At 46.9% G+C, this 20,263-nt stretch overlaps 2 protein-coding genes across 2 annotated transcripts in view; one reads left to right on the top strand and one right to left on the bottom strand.

Annotated features, from left to right (window-relative positions):
* Positions 1 to 2,751: 2,751 nt before the first annotated feature.
* On the top strand, positions 2,752 to 4,191 carry tcf23 (transcription factor 23; the record flags this gene model as incomplete). The annotated part of the gene is made up of 4 exons (XM_083933961.1): positions 2,752 to 2,919; positions 3,124 to 3,273; positions 3,379 to 3,543; positions 4,075 to 4,191. 4 exons carry the CDS (start codon positions 2,752 to 2,754, stop codon positions 4,189 to 4,191), a joined length of 600 nt encoding a protein of 199 aa, XP_083790087.1.
* Positions 4,192 to 10,764: 6,573 nt separating this feature from the next.
* The window catches only part of selenoi (selenoprotein I), a 16,248-nt gene continuing 6,749 nt past the window's right edge, over positions 10,765 to 20,263 (bottom strand). Inside the window, exons 4-10 of the mRNA XM_083934326.1 lie at positions 20,100 to 20,174; positions 16,277 to 16,539; positions 16,081 to 16,189; positions 15,255 to 15,303; positions 14,972 to 15,152; positions 14,686 to 14,865; positions 10,765 to 13,934 (exon numbers count right to left, since the gene is read on the bottom strand). Of these exons, the coding sequence (XP_083790452.1) occupies positions 13,824 to 13,934; positions 14,686 to 14,865; positions 14,972 to 15,152; positions 15,255 to 15,303; positions 16,081 to 16,189; positions 16,277 to 16,539; positions 20,100 to 20,174 (968 nt within the window). The 3' untranslated portion in view covers positions 10,765 to 13,823. The remainder of the gene's footprint in view (positions 13,935 to 14,685; positions 14,866 to 14,971; positions 15,153 to 15,254; positions 15,304 to 16,080; positions 16,190 to 16,276; positions 16,540 to 20,099; positions 20,175 to 20,263) is intronic.

The raw sequence follows: 20,263 nt of genomic DNA, 5'->3' as shown, positions 1-20,263 counted from the left end.
CCGTGGACGGCAAGCGTGCCGCTCCTAGACGTGGTACGGTTGCACTCACACTGGTCAAAGGAACCAGACGTTAGCCGTGACACCTGCTGGGGCACGGCACGGAGGCACAGTGGGAGGGCGCCCTAAGACTCAGACTCAGACTTCTCTTTATTGATGCTTTGGGATGAAACTCCTGCAGGAAATGAAGTTTCCAGCAGCTTAAAAAACACGAGGGAGGAATAAATAAATACAGTAAAGGATAAAAACAATAAACTCTTTTATATAATATTTAAATGTTTATGAGGCAGATTTAAGAAAACAGGTGAAATCAAACTCACAGGAAGTTAAATCAGAGAAGTTAAAAGTTCGAGTGTTTTTGACAGAAATGAGCAGAAGATTAAATATTTGCACTTTAGTGGAGGAGAAAGTTCTTAAACAAAGAGAAGAAGCAGAGAAGAGTCCGGGTGTGTGTGTGCAGATTATTACCTGATGTTAAACCTGTAGAACGATCAGAACGGCTGCATCCAGAGTCTCCAGATCTTCCTCGCAACAACAAAAAAGAAGTCCTGCATGAGGGTTGCCAGGTTTGTTTCTGAGCGTGTCAGTGATGAATCAGCTGGATTCGGCTCCAGCCCCCGAGACCCCGACAGGGACAAGAGGCTGAACGAATGAGTGAGTGTGTTACCTACAGTAGATGACTGACACAAGCGAAACACTGTCCTGCTGCAGATAAATGTATGTTAGAAGCCCAAAGGCCCACTGTGACCTTGACCCTGTCGTCTCGTCTTCAGCCGTTCAGTCTCCATCTGCAGAAGTTCTTCTTCTGTAAACTCATGAACGCAGCCTCTGGTTTCATCGTCATCACTCATTTTTATCTGCTTGTATTTCTTTATTTATTTTCAGACTTAATCAGCCGATCTGCAGCAGAATACAGTGCATCATCGTGTTAATAATATAAGAGAGAATGTGAGAAATAAAAGGGTTAAACTGATATTAGGCTCCTTTCCATCAGGGTCAAAAGTGTCCACGGCCTCTCAAACGTGCGTTCTCTCTCCGTGTTTCATTAAAAAAAGCCCCAGAGGGGTTTAGAGCCTCTGGAGGTGACGGATCACTGTGAATGGGTTTGGATCTGCGGTGATCAGCTGATCAGTGACTCAGCGGAGCTCCGTTCTTCCTCAAAATGAGAAACACAGAATCGGGTCAGTTTGATTTAAGGTGGACGTGTGATTCACAACGTCACCTTATGAACAAGGACCAGGAGAGAAAACAGTCCACCTTAAAGGTTCATTTAACAAGCCCGTGCACAGATGCCCGTGCACAGATGCTCGTGCACAGATGCTCGTGCATAGATGCTCGTGCACAGATGCTGTGTTCTTCTTCTTCTCCTCTGGATCAAAGTGTCTCCTCTTCTTCTCCGTGTTGTTGTGGCGTCTGTTCGACCACACGTCACTTCCTGCTGAGAGCTCCGTCCAATCAGCAGCCGGCTTCTCTCAGGGACAAACAGGGCCCTGCTCTCCCACAGGGAAACACACGCACGCTCCAGAGGCTCACGTGCACATTAGAAAGACCCGCCTCATTCTGGGGATTGGACCCTGATGGAAACACACCTGTTGTTTTTTTTAGGTGAGTCTTTTTTAAAGTGACTAAAGTCCATTTTCTGCGCCCGTCCACGGCAGCGTCTTCTGTCCGTCCTTCTGTCTGCGTCTCCAAACTGGCAGCATGCTAACAGTCATCTACTGCAGGTGCAAGGCTCCTACGCAGTATGGGAAATATGGGATTGTGAAATTGAACCCTGTAGGTCACACACTGACTTTGCAGAAGTATCTCATGCAACCACACGTCAGAAAAAGCCAGACTCTCCCCTTCAGATGCTGGGACAGACACTGGGACAGACGCTGGGACAGACGCTGGGACAGACGCTGGGACAGACGCTGAGACAGACACTGGGACAGATGCCAGGACAGACGCTGGGACAGACACTGGGACAGACGCTGGGACAGACACTGGGACAGACGCTGGGACAGACGCTGGGACAGACGCTGAGACAGACGCCATGAACGTCTCAACAAACCAAACGGCTCTTCCGCTCGTTAGTAATGTTCAATGTCGCACTGCCCTGAGATTCCAATCCCACCCCTGTGCAGTTGTGAGCAGAGTCTTGAGGTTCCCAAGCCCCCCCTCCGCCCCCCCGAGGGCCCTGGCTCGGGACCCCCTCCCAGTGCTGCACTCCCCCAGGCCTGACTGCCCGCCCGCCTGCTCTTCTTGGCAGCCAAACAGCCAGGGGAGGATCAGAACGAGCGGGCGGCCGAGATAAGGACCACATGAAGTTCCCCACATTACCTCACCCGATAAGGAAGCAGAGGCAGGGAGGGAGAGAGAGAGAGAGAGAGAGAGAGAGAGAGAGAGAGAGAGGGAGAGAGAGAGAGAGAGAGAGAGGGAGAGGGAGAGGGAGAGAGAGAGAGAGAGAGGGAGAGGGTCAGACTGGGAGGGATTCTCTAGGTGGACGGGGATGCACAGAGAGGCAGTCGGTGATTGTGGTTCTTCTTTGGGGTCTGGGTGGAAGTGGGGACCCACAGAGACCAGGTGGACTCGCTCGGCCCTCAGTAACTACAGAGTCGATGTTCCTGAGATCGGATATTAGATCCTTTTAAACGCTCCGATGGAAAAAAGGATGATGCTTTAACCACAGCCTCCAACAGTGGAACTTCCATCCAGCCGGTGAACCCGACTGAACCAAAGTGAACCCGGGTCTTCAGGACTTCAGGACCCCCCATGGCGGTGAATCCTCTGGAGGGTCTCATGTTGGTGGCAGCGAACCATCAGCTGGTGTCTGGCTCCACTGCAGAGCCGCAGAGGCCGCAGCCCTGCGTGGCCGGGAGCCCAGCGTCCCCGCGCAGGCACGGGCAGAGCGCGCGCAGCGGCCGGGAGCCCAGGAAGTGGGTGAGTCTGAGACCGGAGCGCCGCCCTGGGAGCGAACCTGTGGTCACATGTCTGTGAATGTTGAGCGCTCGGATAAAGACTCCTTAAAGAGTGTGACGTGGACGTTTTTCACACTGTGTAAAACCATATTCTGACTCTTCTGTATCACTGTATTTTAATGTTTCACTATTTTCTAACTTCCTTTTTTGGACCAAACAACCCAAGCCAGCGGCCCGTGGGTCCAGGTCCCACTCTGGCTCTGGTTGTGAGTCTGCGGTCCAGTCCAGGACGCTGAGGGGTCAGCACTCCCCGGAAAACGCCGCGCGAGAGAGGAGCCGTGTACGCAACCTGCGTCAGGCCTTCCACAGTCTGCAGGTACGCGTGGGTCCCTGCGTGGACGTCCGTGATGCTGTCAGATCTGATGGTCCTTGGTTAGAGAGTGGAAGGAGAGCTGATACTTATCCCCTCCTCTGTCCTCAGGCCGCTCTGCCCTCAGTCCCCCCGGACACCAAACTGTCCAAGCTGGACGTTCTGGTTCTGGCTACGAACTACATCGCTTACCTGACAGAGACGCTGGACCATGGAGGGGCAGTGGCTGAGCACACCCAGTCCTCCAGACCAGGGGGATACCTGCACCCTGTTAAGGTAAAGATGTCAACACCCACTGACTGTTAGTCATACAGAGGACACTTTAGCACACGTTTAGGCTCCTAGAGGACACTTTAGCACACGTTTATGCTCCTAGAGGACACTTTAGCACAAGTTTAGGCTCCTAGAGGACACTTTAGCACACGTTTATGCTCCTAGAGGACACTTTAGCACACGTTTATGCTCCTAGAGGACACTTTAGCACAAGTTTAGGCTCCTAGAGGACACTTTAGCACACGTTTATGCTCCTAGAGGACACTTTAACACACGTTTAGACTCCTAGAGGACACTTTAACACATGTTTATGCTCCTAGAGGACACTTTAGCACACGTTTATGCTCCTAGAGGACACTTTAACACACGTTTATGCTCCTAGAGGACACTTTAGCACACGTTTATGCTCCTAGAGGACACTTTAGCACACGTTTATGCTCCTAGAGGACACTTTAACACACGTGGTTCATTACATATCATGATGCTAATGATATTAGCATAAAGCGTTAACCCAGCGTCTGTGTCTCTCCTCAGAAGTGGCCCATGCGTTCCCTGCTCTACTGTGGCAGCGTGGGAGACCTGCTGTCAGGAGCCGCTCAGACGCCTCCACCTGGAGGGGCCTTAGACGCAGACAACGAGCCCGGGACATAACCGACCACGACGCCACGGCTAAGAGACACGACGCATCTGGAGCCCGTGATCAGAAACAAGAAGAAGCTCAAATCAAAACTTCCAAACCCCCAAAAGTAAAAGGAAAGCAAACATTTGAATATTTTGGAACTTTTCCTTTTATCTCATGTTGAAGGACAGAGTTTAAATCAACATGCAGCTGCAAAGACTTCGGCCATTTTTAGCCCCGGCTGATGGGAAACTAGGTTCAAGTTGAATCCTGGTGGTTAATTTTTAATTTCATGCTTTCATTCACTTTGTTTCTTAGTTTTCTGTGTGCGTGTGCAAAAGCCTGGCAACACACACACACTCACACACACACACACACACGCTCACGCATCCATAAAGGTGGATACACACAGATAGGTTTGATTCTCATTTGTTTTTCTTTTATGATCAATTATTTATTTATTGTTTGTGTAAGAGAGGGGAGTCACCGTACAGCCGGAAACTCCCGGAAGGATGAGAACCTCAAGGTCCCGTCACACGATCCGCAGTAAAAACGCTTTGCTCCGGCCGTTCCATTCATTTCCTGTGCAGGAGGCGTTAGCGCCAATGTAGCAACGTTAGCACCAATGTAGCGGCGTTAGCACCAATGTAGCGGCGTTAGCACCAATGTAGAGGCGTTAGCACCAATGTAGCGGCGTTAGCACCAATGTAGAGGCGTTAGCACCAATGTAGCGGCATTAGCACCAATGTAGAGGCGTTAGCACCAATGTAGCGGTGTTAGCACCAATGTAGAGGCGTTAGCACCAATGTAGCGGTGTTAGCACCAATGTAGAGGCGTTAGCACCAATGTAGTGGTGTTAGCACCAATGTATGTAGATCCGTTGAACTTTGACCGTTCAAAGGCTCAACCAATGAGAGACAAGCTTTGAGTGTGGCGTTTACGTTTCCTAGGCAACCAGAGAGCGACATCAAGCTGGTTACAAACTTCTTGTTTGTGTGTCGGAGTTTCCCCGAACTATTTAACGTTCCATTAAAGTTTCAGGATCAGAAGAAAACGTAAAGATGGAGGTTCATCAGCATCACAGTTTAGCAGCTAACGGTTGCTACGATGCTAACGCTGCGTCCAACCTCGCGGTGAGCCGGGAACAAAACGCTGATCATGTGAAAGCCTCCTCAGAATTGCGTCTCTATGCAGACGATGTGGTTCTGTTGGCTTCATCCGAACGTGACCTCCAGCGCGCTCTTGGGGGGGTTCGCAGCAGCAAGGGCTCAGGACCAACACGTTTGTTCTGGGGTTAAAATGGAGCGTGAGATGGACAGACAGTTTGGTGCAGCGTCAGCAAAGATACAGGAATTGTACCAGACAGCTGGAGTTAGGAGGGAGCTGTTACCCGCCACTAAAACCCCTGAGATTTACCCGGCTGCTGATTGGACGGAGCTCTCAGCAGGAAGTGACGTGTGGTCGAACAGACGCCACAACAACACGGAGAAGAAGAGGAGACGCTTTTATCCAGAGGAGAAGAAGAACACAGGAAATGATCTGTGCACGAGCATCTGTGCACGAGCATCTGTGCACGAGCCTCTGTGCACGAGCCTCTGTGCACGGGCATGATGACGTATAGGCAGCAAGAAGCATTCTCCGAGGCCCAGGTAGTGTGAGTACAAACGGGCCTGGAGGGGGGGACAAGGACCCTAAAGCACGGGGCACGGCACGGAGGCACAGTGGGAGGGCGCCCTCAGAGTCTGTGTGGTGTTTATAACACGAGGCTTCAGTTCTGCAGCTCTGAACTGTTTCTACCTTTGGTTTCAGAGGACGGGGCGAGCTGCTGATCGCTCCGGCCTGCAGCTGTAAATCACAGAGAAAGATTCAGTGCTGTTGAAAATATTCCATCATTATCTGAGAGTCAGACAGGATTCAACACACGGAGACGAAAAAGCTGCTGCACTTCACTAACAACACCACAAATCACTGAGCAGAGACACACACACACACACACACACACACACAGACACACACACAGGCTGCAGATGTTATCTCCATCCCAAGGTGTGTGTGTGTGTGTGTGTGTGTGTGTGTGTGTGGGAGGGACACGGACAGACAGACGAGCATGCAGGGAGGGATTGTTGTGGGAACACAGCTGCTGTCTGAACGCTCCTTATCTCTGCAGTAACGGCCACTTAGCTCTCATCACAGCGACGCCGCAGTATGAACTTTAAGAAAAGACAAACGCACTCGAGCTTTGGTGGAAGACGTGTTTTACTCAAACAGCCTAAAATCAGTTTGTTTAAAAATACACTCACAAATAATCCAGGAGAGATGCTAACAGCCGGACGTGGCTAACAGTGGTTAGCTCGGGGCAGTACGGTGAAGGCATTCAAAGGTCTTTTTTAACCACTAATGCTGCTGATGGGTTTGACTCTTTTTGTGGTGGTTTTGTATCTTTTTGTGGTTGTTTTGCATCTTTTTGTGGTGGTTTTGTATCTTTTTGTGGTGGTTTTGTATCTTTTTGTGGTGGTTTTGTATCTTTTTGTGGTGGTTTTGTATCTTTTTGTGGTTGTTTTGCATCTTTTTGTGGTGGTTTTGTATCTTTTTGTGGTGGTTTTGTATCTTTTTGTGGTTGTTTTGTATCTTTTTGTGGTGGTTTTGCATCTTTTTGTGGTGGTTTTGTATCTTTTTGTGTTGGTTTTGCATCTTTTTTAGTCATTTTGCATCTTTTTGTGGTGGTTTTGTATCTTTTTGTGTTGGTTTTGCATCTTTTTGTGGTGGTTTTGCATCTTTTTGTGGTGGTTTTGCATCTATTTGTGGTTGTTTTGTATCTTTTTGTGGTGGTTTGGCATCTTTTTGTGTTGGTTTTGCATCTTTTTGTGGTGGTTTTGCATCTTTTTGTGGTGGTTTTGTATCTTTTTGTGGTGGTTTTGTACATTTTTGTGGTGGTTTTGTATCTTTTTGTGGTGGTTTTGCATCTTTTTGTGTTGGTTTTGCATCTTTTTGTGTGTGTAGGGACTCTTCTCCTGCTGCTGCAGAGGTTTGCTGTTATTTTCAGCAGCATTAGTGGTTAAAAAAGACCTTTGAATGCCTTCACCGTGCTGCCACGAGCTAATCACTGTTAGCGACGTCCGCCTGCTTCTATTTCTTCCTCTGACACAGGACTGTTTGTTTATTGCACCTGACACAACGTTTTTATTTGTGTTAGGTTGTTTCCTTTCTGAGCTTTGCCTCCACGCTGTTAGCACGTCACACGCTTCACTCATCTGATTGGTTGGTTTGGCCCGTATGTTGGTGACAGACAGATGGTTCATCCAATCAGAAACCAGGATTTTCACCCCTTCACAAAGATCTTTAAACCAGAGTTCAGATGGATCTGCTGAGACCATGAGAACCAGGAGACTCAACCATCTGGACTCAGGTTAGAAAGTGAATCCTGCACCTTTCAAATGTCTTCATGAGCCTGGAAAAGGAGATGAAGTGATGTTTCAGTCGTGTTTCAGTCGTGTTTCAGTCGTGTTTCAGTCCTTCATGTCCGACTGAACGACCCCAGAGATTCAACGATGAAGACGAAGCTGCAGGAGGAAGTGAAGCAGCTCCACCTGAACAGAACTGAGCCGACTGAACTGAACTCCTCTCCTCCTTGAGCACGATGGGCACGGGTCCATCAGCAACAGCAGCGTTCAAGGCTACCCCCATAAATCTGTCGGGGGGGGGGGGGGGCTGCGCTGACTCATCTGGAGTCTGAGGTTACGGGAGGACGGGAGGAGGACGGGAGGAGCCCGACACAGACGGACTCACGCAGGAAACACTGGATTCATAAAAGTATAAAACAACGGAGTCTGAATCATTCTTTGACACTTTCACCTGAACTCAAACATCCATCTTTCTGTTTGTATACGTTTTCTTTATATAGAGATCTCTGTGTTCATTCACCATATAGGCCATAACTTTTGATAGGAACGTCGTAGAGACTCCATCTTGGTACCGATGGAAAGCGCAGGGCCATAAATAGGGGGGTAGGCGAAGTCTCAACAAATGAGACTCTAAGGAAAAAAAAATAGGCACAAAATTGTTTAAGATCAAAGGGTTCCCGAAGTCCGATCGCAACGAAACTAGCACGAGTGCACTCAGCACCCAGGAGGGTGAAAACAGGTACATTCAGACAGTTTAATAAGAATAATGTGTTTTGGGACCATTGAAGCATTTAAACATGTTCCAGTAGAAATCCAAAATACAAATATCACCTTAATACGTCCCCTTTAAATGTATGTAGTCTATATGAAAGTCCCGTTAATGTTGGATGAACAGTGAAATAAGAGAAACAAAAATGTTCAAATACAAATGTGTTTTATCAGATCTGCTAAAAATGAATCCTCATCTACATTTATTTATAATGTATGCATGAAAGAAACCACTTTGAGCCCCGCTGAATGTGAATCTGAGCTGGATTTAATGCACGGTCGACCCTCTGGCTTACTCACAGCACACTGTTTGAATGAATCATTGCTGGATGAGAGTCAGATTTCAAAAGATCCCGTCAAGATAAGCGACCTTCGTGATCAGCAGCCAGCTGTTTTGACAGGCAGAACTCGGCACCTTCGCGTTCACAACAGAGGGCCAACGCAAGACAGACACGCTGGGCCTCCGCGTTCAAACAACACAGAGTCAGTGATATACAAGCCACATTTTCCTTTGATGTTCTCTGGCAGTTCCTCTTCGATATTACTTGAGGATTTCTACTCTCTCTGTTAGAAAGGTTTCATTCCTTCTTGAGTCAACACCCCCCGTCCCAAACATCTTGCATAGAGTCGCTGTGTGCAAAGACGAACCAATCAAACAAGCTTTTGCTGCCAGACAGAGCTGCAGGCGAGGAGACAATCAAGTACTAATGAAGTCTGGGACAGAACGCAGAGCCACACGAGTCAGAGGTGTTAAGTTCAGCGCACATGTCGTTTACACTGTGAGGAAAACCGTAAAAATGCCAATTAGTGTTTTACCTGTGAAACTCATTTTAGGGGTAAATGTTTGCAGGAACAACAGTCGTCATTCGCTGCTCTACATCCTCAACTACTACAACCAGAAAACCATGTTGGCTACAACATGTCCTGGGACTCCGTCTGCTGAGAGCTCTGTGTAATGCACGTCGATTTGCTATTAGAGGTATTCTACTTTCCTTGCAGTTGTGTACACTTCTAAAACTACCTTCCTCTTGTGGCTCATCGCTCAATCCATTGCACTAAATTTTTATTATATCTCAAAACATACATTTAGCTTTTTGTTGTTGAAAGTGCACAAAACTTGGCAGGCACCTTAAACATTGTGAAAATAAACGACACTTTGGTCCATGTGTTCAGCTGACTCCACTTAATTGAATTGATATTCACGAAATATGGTACCAACATTCTTTCATCTTCAACCGCTTATCCCGGGGTCTGGAGCCGATCCCAGCTGACATGGGGCGTGAGGCGGGGTCCACCGTGGACAGGACGCCAGTCTATCACAGGACACATAGAGACAAACATAGACAGACATCGGGCTATTTTGTAGAGTCAACAATTAACCCAACATGTGCATGTCTGTGGACCGTGGGACACTGGGAGAACATGCAAACTCGCCACAGAAAGGCCCAGGACCTGTAACCCTCTTGCTGCGAGGCGACAGTGCTAACCACCACACCACCGTACCTTTAATAACTCCAGATATCTCACATTAGTTTTCAGTAGCTCCGCACAACAAGAAGTTTGCCATTTTGAATTTTGTGCGGTTTTCTCATTTATTGTCCATATTCAATTTTGACTTTTTTCAACAGATTATGCCGTAACTGGTATCGACAGGTTATCCAGTGGCCACCACGGCTGTTTTTGGGGGGACTTATCTTTTGGAAACCTTCTACTTTGACTTTTCTTGACTTTTTTCTGCAAATTATGCCATGACTGCTTCGACTCTATCCTGTACATGAAAAGAACCCTATAGTGTGAGCTTTAGTGTAATACGTGTGGGGAAGCATGTTAATGCACATGCACAGCTCAGCCCATAGGTGACTTAGCTGGGAACTATAGGATCGCTGGTTTGAGTTCTTGTGTGAACCATGAATAGAGCGTGGACTGGTGGCTGGGGAGGTGCCAGTTCATCTCCTGGGCACTGCCGAGGTGCTGTTGAGTAAGGCACCGAACCCCCAACCTCCCCAGGCAGCCCCCTCGCTCTGACATCTATCCATTAACTGCATGTGTGTGTATTTCGGGCCTGTGTGTAACATGAATAATAACAGAGTGAAAAAACGTAATTTCCCCATTGCGGGATAAATAAAGGAATTCTTCTTCTTCTTCTGTAAGAAACCTGGAGTGGAGAAAAGTGAAACAGTTCTCCAGTGCACAGATCCCTAATTACAGACAGAGACACAAGGAGTGGAAGCCGTGGTCTGTATGGAACCACGGCACAGGTGATGTCTACAGTGACGAAAACAAATAACTTAAGAGATGTAAACGCTCTCCTGGTCAAAGCACCGGGTGCATACGCAGGTCTCTGTTGGTCCCTAGTGGCTATGAAAGGAACTTTAGCTTCACTCAACCTTTTAAAAACTATCCCCACAGTTCAAGTTTCTGGCTGCGACACCGTGACGTGGTTAAGGAAAATTCACTTTTATTTGTTTCTGGACCGTCCATTCCTTCACTGGTTAAATACAACATCACAAATAGCCACACAGCAAAGCCCTGGAGTGTGTGAGCCTTGTACAACAACTCAGTCACAATATGACCAGCTTTGTTCATTGATCCAGGGGCGGATTAGGACTTTCTTTCCCCCAGAGAGTCGAGAGTGAAGCCGAGGAGCACACTACAAAAAATGCCAAATAAATTAGCTTTGATGAATTCACCTGCCAGCTGGATGAGAAATTGACTTCTTAAATGGGTTTTGTTCTATTTCTGACTGATTTCTTTGTTCGTTGGCACATATTTTCTCACCCAGCTAACGTTTCCCCGTTAGCATATGAAATGTGTTGTTGCATTCAGCATTGTTCATAGTGTTTGCAGCCTAAGCCTGTCCCCACTCCAAACTGCCCCAGAGGAAAAAAAACAAACTAATCAGCCAGTAGAGCAGCAGTAATGAGAATTGTTACAAAGAGGAAAAAGAAACTGTGTTGTCAGACCTCGTAACTGGTCCCGAGATAGTTTTGTAGCTCTGAGGGGTTCGGGGCTGCGGCGCCTGGGCGGCCCCATGTTTGGAGAAATCGGCCTACTGGATAACAAATGCATCTGTAGTTTATAAAATCAAATAAAAATGACGAAATAATATACGTATTTACACACATACAGAGAATACATCCATACAATTGCATACACATAGATCTGCACAAACCCACAGTGCATGTACCCACCAAACAAACCCCCACAAACCTCAGTCACAGTTGTTTTCATGTCACTACAATCTACCGTCTCCAAAGTCTCCAGAGTCACAGATGTGGGGCAAATCAAATCTCAACTAATATCTGTGTGCTTATGACTGCAAGCAAGTTTCCCCCAGTAACAGTGCAGAGATGCTGCACACCAAACGGGCTACTTCACTGAGCGTTATGGCAGTAGAGTTGGATCTTACATCGTAGCCACTACAGGGACACCACAGGGTCGTGGCTGTGCTCTAAATGTTCAGTGTTGCTCAATATCTGCAAAAACGTCTGGAAAATTGTTTGGTGTGATGTAAAATACAGGTGCAAGCTTTCCAGGTCTTTCATCCCCAGTGTATCTGATGCTTCCTTGTACCTGTTAATCATACAGTATCATCACACCGTTACATGAACTTTATATGAGATGAATATTATTGTGACTTCACATGACGGACAGCTCGCCGTTCACAAGGCTTTCTCAATAGTTCACACACACACACTGACACCCAGACATTGGGCCGATGGTTTTGCTGACTGAATCTTCAAAGGGCCGACATGTAAACCAGACTTTGTGGGTTAAAATCGTATTGTTTGGTTGAGAACCAAAGATTAAAAGTATTGGTGAAGTAGACAGACACGTGGAACACTTCCTCCCTAAGTCTTGGTCCCACATTGATTATTCAGGGTCCGATCGGGCCCAGCTTGGACTGCTGGGACTTGTCTGTCCTATGTCAGTATTTGGGAAAGTCCTTGCAGAAAAGCGAGACGAGTCACTTTTCAACCAAAGGGGTCAGGTTACACATAAAATACCTTACAGGTATTCCTCTCAAACTACACTCAAACAGTCCATGTTGTAACATAAAACAAAAATGACAGATTCTTGCAACGAGAGAAGACTCGATTTGGGCCCGGCAGTGAACAAGTGAAGCGAGAAACCAAGTCCAGTCTGTTGCCTCGACTGAGTCTCCATCTTCACGATGGAGACGTTGTTTGAATCGCAGAGAAACAGAGTGTTTACCAGACTGCAAAAAAGAAATCAAGACGGTATAAAAAGGTGTGATAGCATCCGTGCGAAGTGCGATGCCGGGCGGTGTTGTGGCGTTTGCGGTGTCCTGTGCGACGGCTTGTTCCCTCAGAGTGAGTCCGCTCCGTTAGCGGTTTTTGGACACACTCTTCATTCAAGCGCTGCGCAACTTAACCACGAACCATTGCCGTGGCAACAGATGAACAAAAATACTACCAAATATGTGTAAAAAAAAAAAAAGTTAAAAAAACAAAAGAACCGGAACGAATCGGCGTGAAGACACGACACCTCAGAATGTAGGGAGAGCCCGGAGGCCAGTGCGCTGTCAGAGGTCCAAGTGGGAAGTTAGTAGAGCTGAAAAGGTCAGAGGTCGTCCTGGTCATTTCCTGCCCTGGTTAGTCAAAACCCCGACCCGTGATAACTGTCTTTCACAGGGCAGGATGTGTGAGTAGTTACAGGATACAGTTATACAATGTTTGACAGGAGTAATCGTTTTTTTTAAAGGTTCATTTCAGTTTGAAAATAAAATGCCCCAAGCCTCTTTACATTTACAGTATATTTATAGCTGTTGACATTTATCACTGGGACTACCGACTGAAAATCATCCCATGATTTAAAAAAACAACAAAAGAGGAGACTGAAAAGTTAAACTCTGGACACCGCTGCGGAAGTTTGTACCGCACGCTGCCATAATTTAAAGGTTTGGTCAGGTTTGAAACAACACTAGTTGAGGCATTCCTGTTAATATAATAATAATCATATAATAAGACTTAAATGGCGTTTCCCCAAGGCATATTATACATTCATAATACTATGAGTGCAACTGTTTGTTTGTGTTTGTGTGTGGCTGTGTTTTGTATTTGAAATACCTGCCACGACTTAGAAATGACCTGCACCAAAGCAGAATAACGTATGTACGTGTGTGTGTGTGTGTGTGTGTGTGTGTGTGTGTGTGTGTTTGCATGGCTCCTGTCCTCATGACTGAAGCACATTTCCGTAGGAAACAATTGCACCTCATTGGCTCAACCGAGTTAGCCAATCACCGATGACGGAAGCCAGAGCCCCTGGGCCCGCCCCGTCGCAGAGACCAGAGTGTGGCTGGTTAGTTGGTTCTTTAGGAATGCGTGTGTGTGTGTGTGTGTGTGTGTGTGTGTGTGTGTTTGTTTGGGGAAAGTGGAAACACAGTCCATTCCACTTGCAGTGTCCTCATAGAAGGAGGGGAGGGGATGCGGTTTCCGTGGTGATGAGAGTGAAGTGTCGATAAGCCGCGGAGCCTAGACCTCCGCTTCCTTCAGGCCGATCCGTTCCTCCTCCTCCTGTCAGTCAGTGTTGGGCTTCTTCAGGGAGAAGGCCAAGATGTTGAAGTGGTTGCTGAGTTGTTGTACCTAGCAATGGGAAACAATATTATTTTGTACCTCATGACAATTTTATTCAATTACAATCAGAAAACATTTGCATCATTTTCAACATTTACTTGCACAGGACATAGACGTGCAATGTTGTCGCTAACCTTGAAGCCCAGGGAGTTTAAACAGTGACTGATGGGAGTTATCATATTTATACTCGCAATGACATAAAAATGTGTATTGTATAGATTTTTCTATGCCGTTTATTCCCCAATGTAGAAAGAGCAGCTGCTGAATGACGTTACGGCAATATTTATCTCTTAGTGCGGCGCATTACGTCCTGATCCTTGCACTGTGTTCATTTTGACCCAAAGTTCTTAATAAAATGGGAAAAGACTTTTGATTTGTCGTGTGTTTAAATCAGGAGTAGGGGGCTGCATAATGAGGAAAATATATAACTATGATTTTGACCGATATTGCAGTTGCGACATGATTCACAATAAATGGGGGAATAATCATTTTAGCATTATTATTTATAATTTATACCAAACAAACATCTTTATGTTAAGTCTGTAAACATATTTTTCCTTTAACAAAGATTAATAAATGTTGACTCTACAGTTTTTGAACTGAATAAAACAAAAAACCATTCACATGTTAATTACTGAGCTTTCGAGGGGCTGGAAGGTGGATTTTGGTACGTACTGCTTCCAGTCTTCGTGCTAAGCTAACAGGCTGCTAGCTGCAACGTTATCACTGTACAGTAATATGTATGTGTGTGCGCTCTTACCACTGAAACACCGTAGTGTATGTGTGCTAATATGACAGCAGATGTCCATAGATAGAGCAGTAGGGTCTCATTGGCGACCACCCCGGTCACCGCTAACAACACCACTGGCGTCATGGGCAGCAACAGCCAGCTCAGCGCCTGGCAACGCGTGTTACTCATCTGACACACAATCAGCTGACACTGCAAGAGAATAACATCCACACGTTAGTAAACACACATCAACGGCACATTTATGTGATGCATGACTGTCGAAAACGATGTGTGTGAAGAATCAGCAGACACTCACCGTGACATTCGCGAAGGCTGTCCCCACCATGAGGTAGAAGATCCTGGGCTGCAGCTCGAGGATGTTGGATGGAGAGAAGACCACCCAAACGGTGGACAAGACGAAGAGAAGGACGGGAGAAAGGAAGGGCAGGAAGGCTTCGTACAGGCTGCTGTGCTTCAGAGTGTTACTGCGGTGACCCCTGCAAAACCACAGAAGGCAACGCGTTCAGAGCGCCGTGTGAATTCATTCTACCAGTATAATAAAATAGTGAGTGGAAAGGCTGAACGACAAGTTGACTTACTTCAGGACATTGAAGAGGCTCATGGGTAAGGTCACAGTGAAGGAGCAGGCTGGGAATCAGAAGACATTCATTATTGTAGGGGGTGTTTCTCAGGAGTGGGAAGCAGCGAGCCTGGCTCTGGTTATTTCTGAACAGCCTGCCAAACTGTAGTGTGGCACTGTCACATTAGCATTTTGCAAATGATGGGGGATAAAAAGGGATGTTTTATTTGGAACATTGTCACTGCTTTATCTTTCTGTCAGACACACCTGTTTAGGTTTAAGCAGGGTGAGCTGAGGCAATCACCTTTGCTCTCTTCGAGGTCACCAGACTGCATTGACTAAAACCGTCATGTTATCTCACAGAACGTGACAGTTACTAGTCTACCGCTGCCTTAATCCGTTAGTTTGGTGTTTAAAAGTGCTTAGGAACTCACAAAAATATCAAAGTCACACAATAAAACAAATGTTCTTTCCTGAATGGAGTCTGGTGGCTTTGGTGAGAGCAAATATAACTGCTTTAGTTTCTCCCCATGTAAACTTAAACAGGGCTGTCTGACAGCAAGATAAAGCTGAGACCATATTCTAAATATAGTGTACACTTAAATATATTTAACAACCTAAAAATACTTTAACTGCTGCCCCGGTCCACAGCAGGTCATTGCTTAGCTTCCGTGTCACGACTACTTTCTGCTTCTCCTAACTGGGGCCGTGCCGACCGCCATCTACTGTAGGAAACACACTGACTATGGATGAGTACCTCATACGACCCCACTTCACAACATCTGGACCAACACTTTAAGTGTAGTTGTAAATGAATGCATTTAGAGTGACCAATCACAGCTCACCGATGATCATAAACGTGAAAAGGTCTCTGTAGAGGAAGTGCCACAGCGCCGGTTGGTACCATGTTTCCACGCCGACCACAGCAGTGACCAAGTAAACGAGTGAGATTGTCTGGAGGGAGATGAGAAACAAGATACCGAGTCATTAGAAGGCTGATGTGTCATGGTGGTGTCCTTTCATCTGCGTCTGAGTCCGTACCACTTGGCTGATGTCGTATCCCCACGGCAGGAACAAGATGCCAGTGTTGTATTTCTCCCAGTGAGACAGAATGAACGAGAACAGCACCACCCACAGGATGTAATACAGCGTGGCCACTCCCACGCCACTCTCCCCGCGCCCGAATATGGAGTAGACGGTGGCCACGAAGAAGATGCAGGCCCAGCTGTCAAGGCCGTGGTCAAAGAGCTCCCCTAGTGGCGTGGAGGAGTTGGTGCGACGAGCCTGTTTACCGTCGACACCATCTACACATGACAGGACGACACACATCGTTAGTACAGTACACGTGTGTGTGCACATTTATATGGAAACGCATGAACATTTAATATGCCTCACATTTCATGTAGCCTCAAAATAAAGCACGTTTTTCATTGGAGGTCAGAAAACGTTTGATCCCCGCAACTTTTTTTACCCTCGTTGGACGATGGAGACCTGCTGTTTCTGAACGCTCCTGATCCGTTCTCAAAGGACTTGGATGGAGGCGTTTCCATCTCTCAACAGTCCCCCGTCATCAAAGTGGTTGAAGAATATTTGAGTCTATATTTTAATACCTTTAGTTTAACTGCTGCCCCCGTCCACAGCAGACTACTTTCTGCTTCTCCTAACTGGGGCCGTGCCGACCGCCATCTACTGTAGGAAACACACTGACTATGGATCAGTACCTCATACGACCCCACTTCACAACATCTGGACCAACACTTTAAGTGTAGTTGTAAATGAATGCATTTAATGGTAAATGGTAAATGGACTTGTACTTATATAGCGCCTTTCTAGTCATCTGACTACTCAAGGCGCTTCACAGTGTCTGTCACAATCACCCATTCACACTGATGGCAGTGGACATCTACTCTGATCTGATCTGATCTAACCATTCACACCACATTTACACACCCATGCGCAGCACGGGGAGCAATTCAGGGTTCAGTGTCTTGCCCAAGGACACTTCGACATGTGGACCGGGGGGAGATGGGGATCGAACCACCAATCTCTCAAACAAAGGACGACCCACTCTTCCACCAAGCCACAGCCGCCCAGAATTTAGTAGTTGTAAATGAATGTATTTAGAGTGACCTCCTACCACTGTGCTTTGGGTTTGATTACTGTTTGCAGCTATCGTGTACATCCATGTTCCTTATTTGCCGTCGCATATCGTCCATCTTTGTACTCTCTCACTGGCCGACTCTTATTCATAAATCTATTCTTGGACTTCTGCCTCCATGTTTGTGCTCACACGTGTGTAGAAACCTCAGCAGATGTGGCCTGCGTGCTCAGGATACACATGCTGGTTCTGAGAGTCAGAGCTGAACTGAACTGGGCCAAAAGGCTTTTAAACGTTCGGCCTCGTCCGTCTGGAACGATGTGCAGAAGGACTTGAAATTGACACATCTTGTAACTCTCGGGCAGTTCAAGACAATTATAAAAGACAGAAATAAGCTCGATTGGATCTTGTCATTGCACTGTGTAATCTTGTAATCCCTCTTTGTTTTGTTGTTGTAGTGTGTGATGGTGTTTTATTTGTGTCTTGTGTGTTTTGGCCAGTAACTCGTGGCAAAGAGGTTTTAATCTCAATGAGTTCTTTACCTGGTTAAATAAAGGATACTGATAGTGATTCATCATTTCCACGCACCGCCCGTACTCTCACTCTCTCATCACAGCACAAAGTCTAAATTCAGTGTCACAACAACGGATCTTGTCCACGCTCATTTCATCCACACATGAAAGTAATCTGCAAACACATCCTCGAAGGAAAGGCCACATGGGAAAGTCGTTTCATTTTAACGGTTCACAAAAAGACTCGGCACAATTTTTAACAGACTTAAGTGTGTTTCACAGAGTCCATGTCCACACAAACACACACAGAAACAGAAACAGAGAAGGAAGTTGACAATCATATAAATCTGTATGACTGGGCTGCCAGACAGCCAGGGGGGGAGTTTGAGGACCTGTCAGTGAGCGAGCTATACACAGTTATTCAGTCAGTTTGCCCCCTGGCACTCACTCACGGTGATAACGCCTGATGCTGCTACACCTTGTTGTGTAAATATTGCTCTGACAAAGTGACCAATCCTGCTGGAAAGACTGTTGCGGAGAGTGAGAAGGGTGTGGCCCGGTCACATTGCCAAACTCGACCTCCTTTAATGGCCTCGAATGATCACATGGAAGGATAAACATTCAATTGTCAATGTCAAATAGTTTAATTTTTAATTGTGAAGAACAACAATCTCCGCTTGACACGATCACGTTCATTGAGTTGTTGGGGCCCTCCGCCGAAATATCTGCCGCAAGCGATCCCTGTCACATTACACGCGTTAATCATATCCACTGTCATCATGTCAACAGGTGTTTCGGTGCGCTGCACATGCTGTGATCCTATTCCACAGTAACGGCTTGCCCAAGGGCACCTAAACACAGGTTGTTAAATAAGGCAGAGTCTAGTTCATTTCCCCACTCGTGTTTTACGGCACACTAAGTGCTTCGAACACCTGCTGATTTGAAAACTTGTTTACAGAACATAAGAAAAATGCAAAAATGCTGGGAGTGATTTAGAAATGTCATGTCTTTATTTAAATAGTCAGCAATTGACTGATACTGAACACTCACTCATTCATCTTCAGCCTCTTATCCGGGGTCGGGTCGCGGGGGCAGCAGCTCCAGCAGGGGACCCCAAACTTCCCTTTCCCGGGCCACATTAACCAGCTCTAACTGGGGGATCCTGAGGCGTTCCCAGGCCAGTGTGGAGATCTAATCTCTCCACCTGGTCCTGGGTCTTCCCCGAGGCCTCCTCCCAGCTGGACGTGCCTGGAACACCTCCCTAGGGAGGCGCCCAGGGTTCATCCAGACCAGATGATCCTGAACCACCTCAACTGGCTCCTTTCAACACAAAGGACCAGCGGCTCTACTCCGAGTTCCTCACAGATGCTGAACTTCTCACCCTCTCTCTAAGGGAGACTCCAGACCCCCTCCTGAGGAAACACACTTCACACGCTTGGACCCGCGACCTCGTTCTTTGGGTCATGGTCATGGTCTTTCCGTAGACCTCAGAGTTTTTGTGCGTCTTGTCGACTGTTTTTGAATCTTTTCATCGACCAAATCTGCAGTAAACACTCCACCTCCGCATCACACCAACGTGAACCTTTCACCACCATTGTTGTTGTTGTTAAATGTCCGCGCATGGTCCCTCCTTCTATTTTCGGCGCACAGAAATTACGTCAGAACCGCCGTAGGCCTCGTGCGCACGCTCGTGCTCGTACATGTGCAAATGCGCTCTACAAAAGCCCACCTCTCTCAGACGGGCTGTGGACGGCCAGCTGGCCGCAGTTATGCGCGGAGCGGTTGCACTCACACTGGTCAAACACACGAGGCTTTAGCTGAAAAACCTGTTTTGGCCACGGTGCAGAGGAGCAGTGTGAGTGCGCCCCTCAGTATACAGACACAGAAATAAAACATACAGCTAAAAACAAGGATAATAAAACCTCCTCAGAAACCAGCATATTGAAATTACTGTCCTGCTAATTTCTAATGTTTCCTCAATCAGTTTTACCTGATGCGAAAACTACAGGACTGCACGTTATATCCCTCCTAAACACACTTCAACACACAACACACGCTAATGTGATGAAACAGAATTAAATATATCCAGACCCCCAGGGTATATTAGGCACAGTATATCCTAGCATATGGCATATGATAGTGGTTATGAACAGAGTCACTGTACAGAATACTTTCCATAAGGAAGAATTTGCCCCCGCGCCTCTCAAAGGTCAGAGCAGAACAACACGCAGAGGTCGCGGGGGTTAGGACTCACCGAGTGTATAGGCCAAGAAGTTGAAGATCCCTGCAGCAACCCAGACCCAACTAGGCACGTGTTCATGTCCTGCAGCTGAGACACAAATGATGTAAATATGCAGCACACCGCGCAGACACAGTCAGGGAGCAGCCAAATTCATTCTCACTTCTCTTCCGTTTGAA

Source organism: Echiichthys vipera, assembly GCF_963691815.1.
Source record: "Echiichthys vipera genome assembly, chromosome: 19".
Classification (NCBI taxonomy): Eukaryota; Metazoa; Chordata; class Actinopteri; order Perciformes; family Trachinidae; genus Echiichthys; species Echiichthys vipera.
The sequence above is the reverse complement of the archived record's forward strand: the minus strand, read 5'-3'. Positions and strand labels throughout refer to the sequence as shown.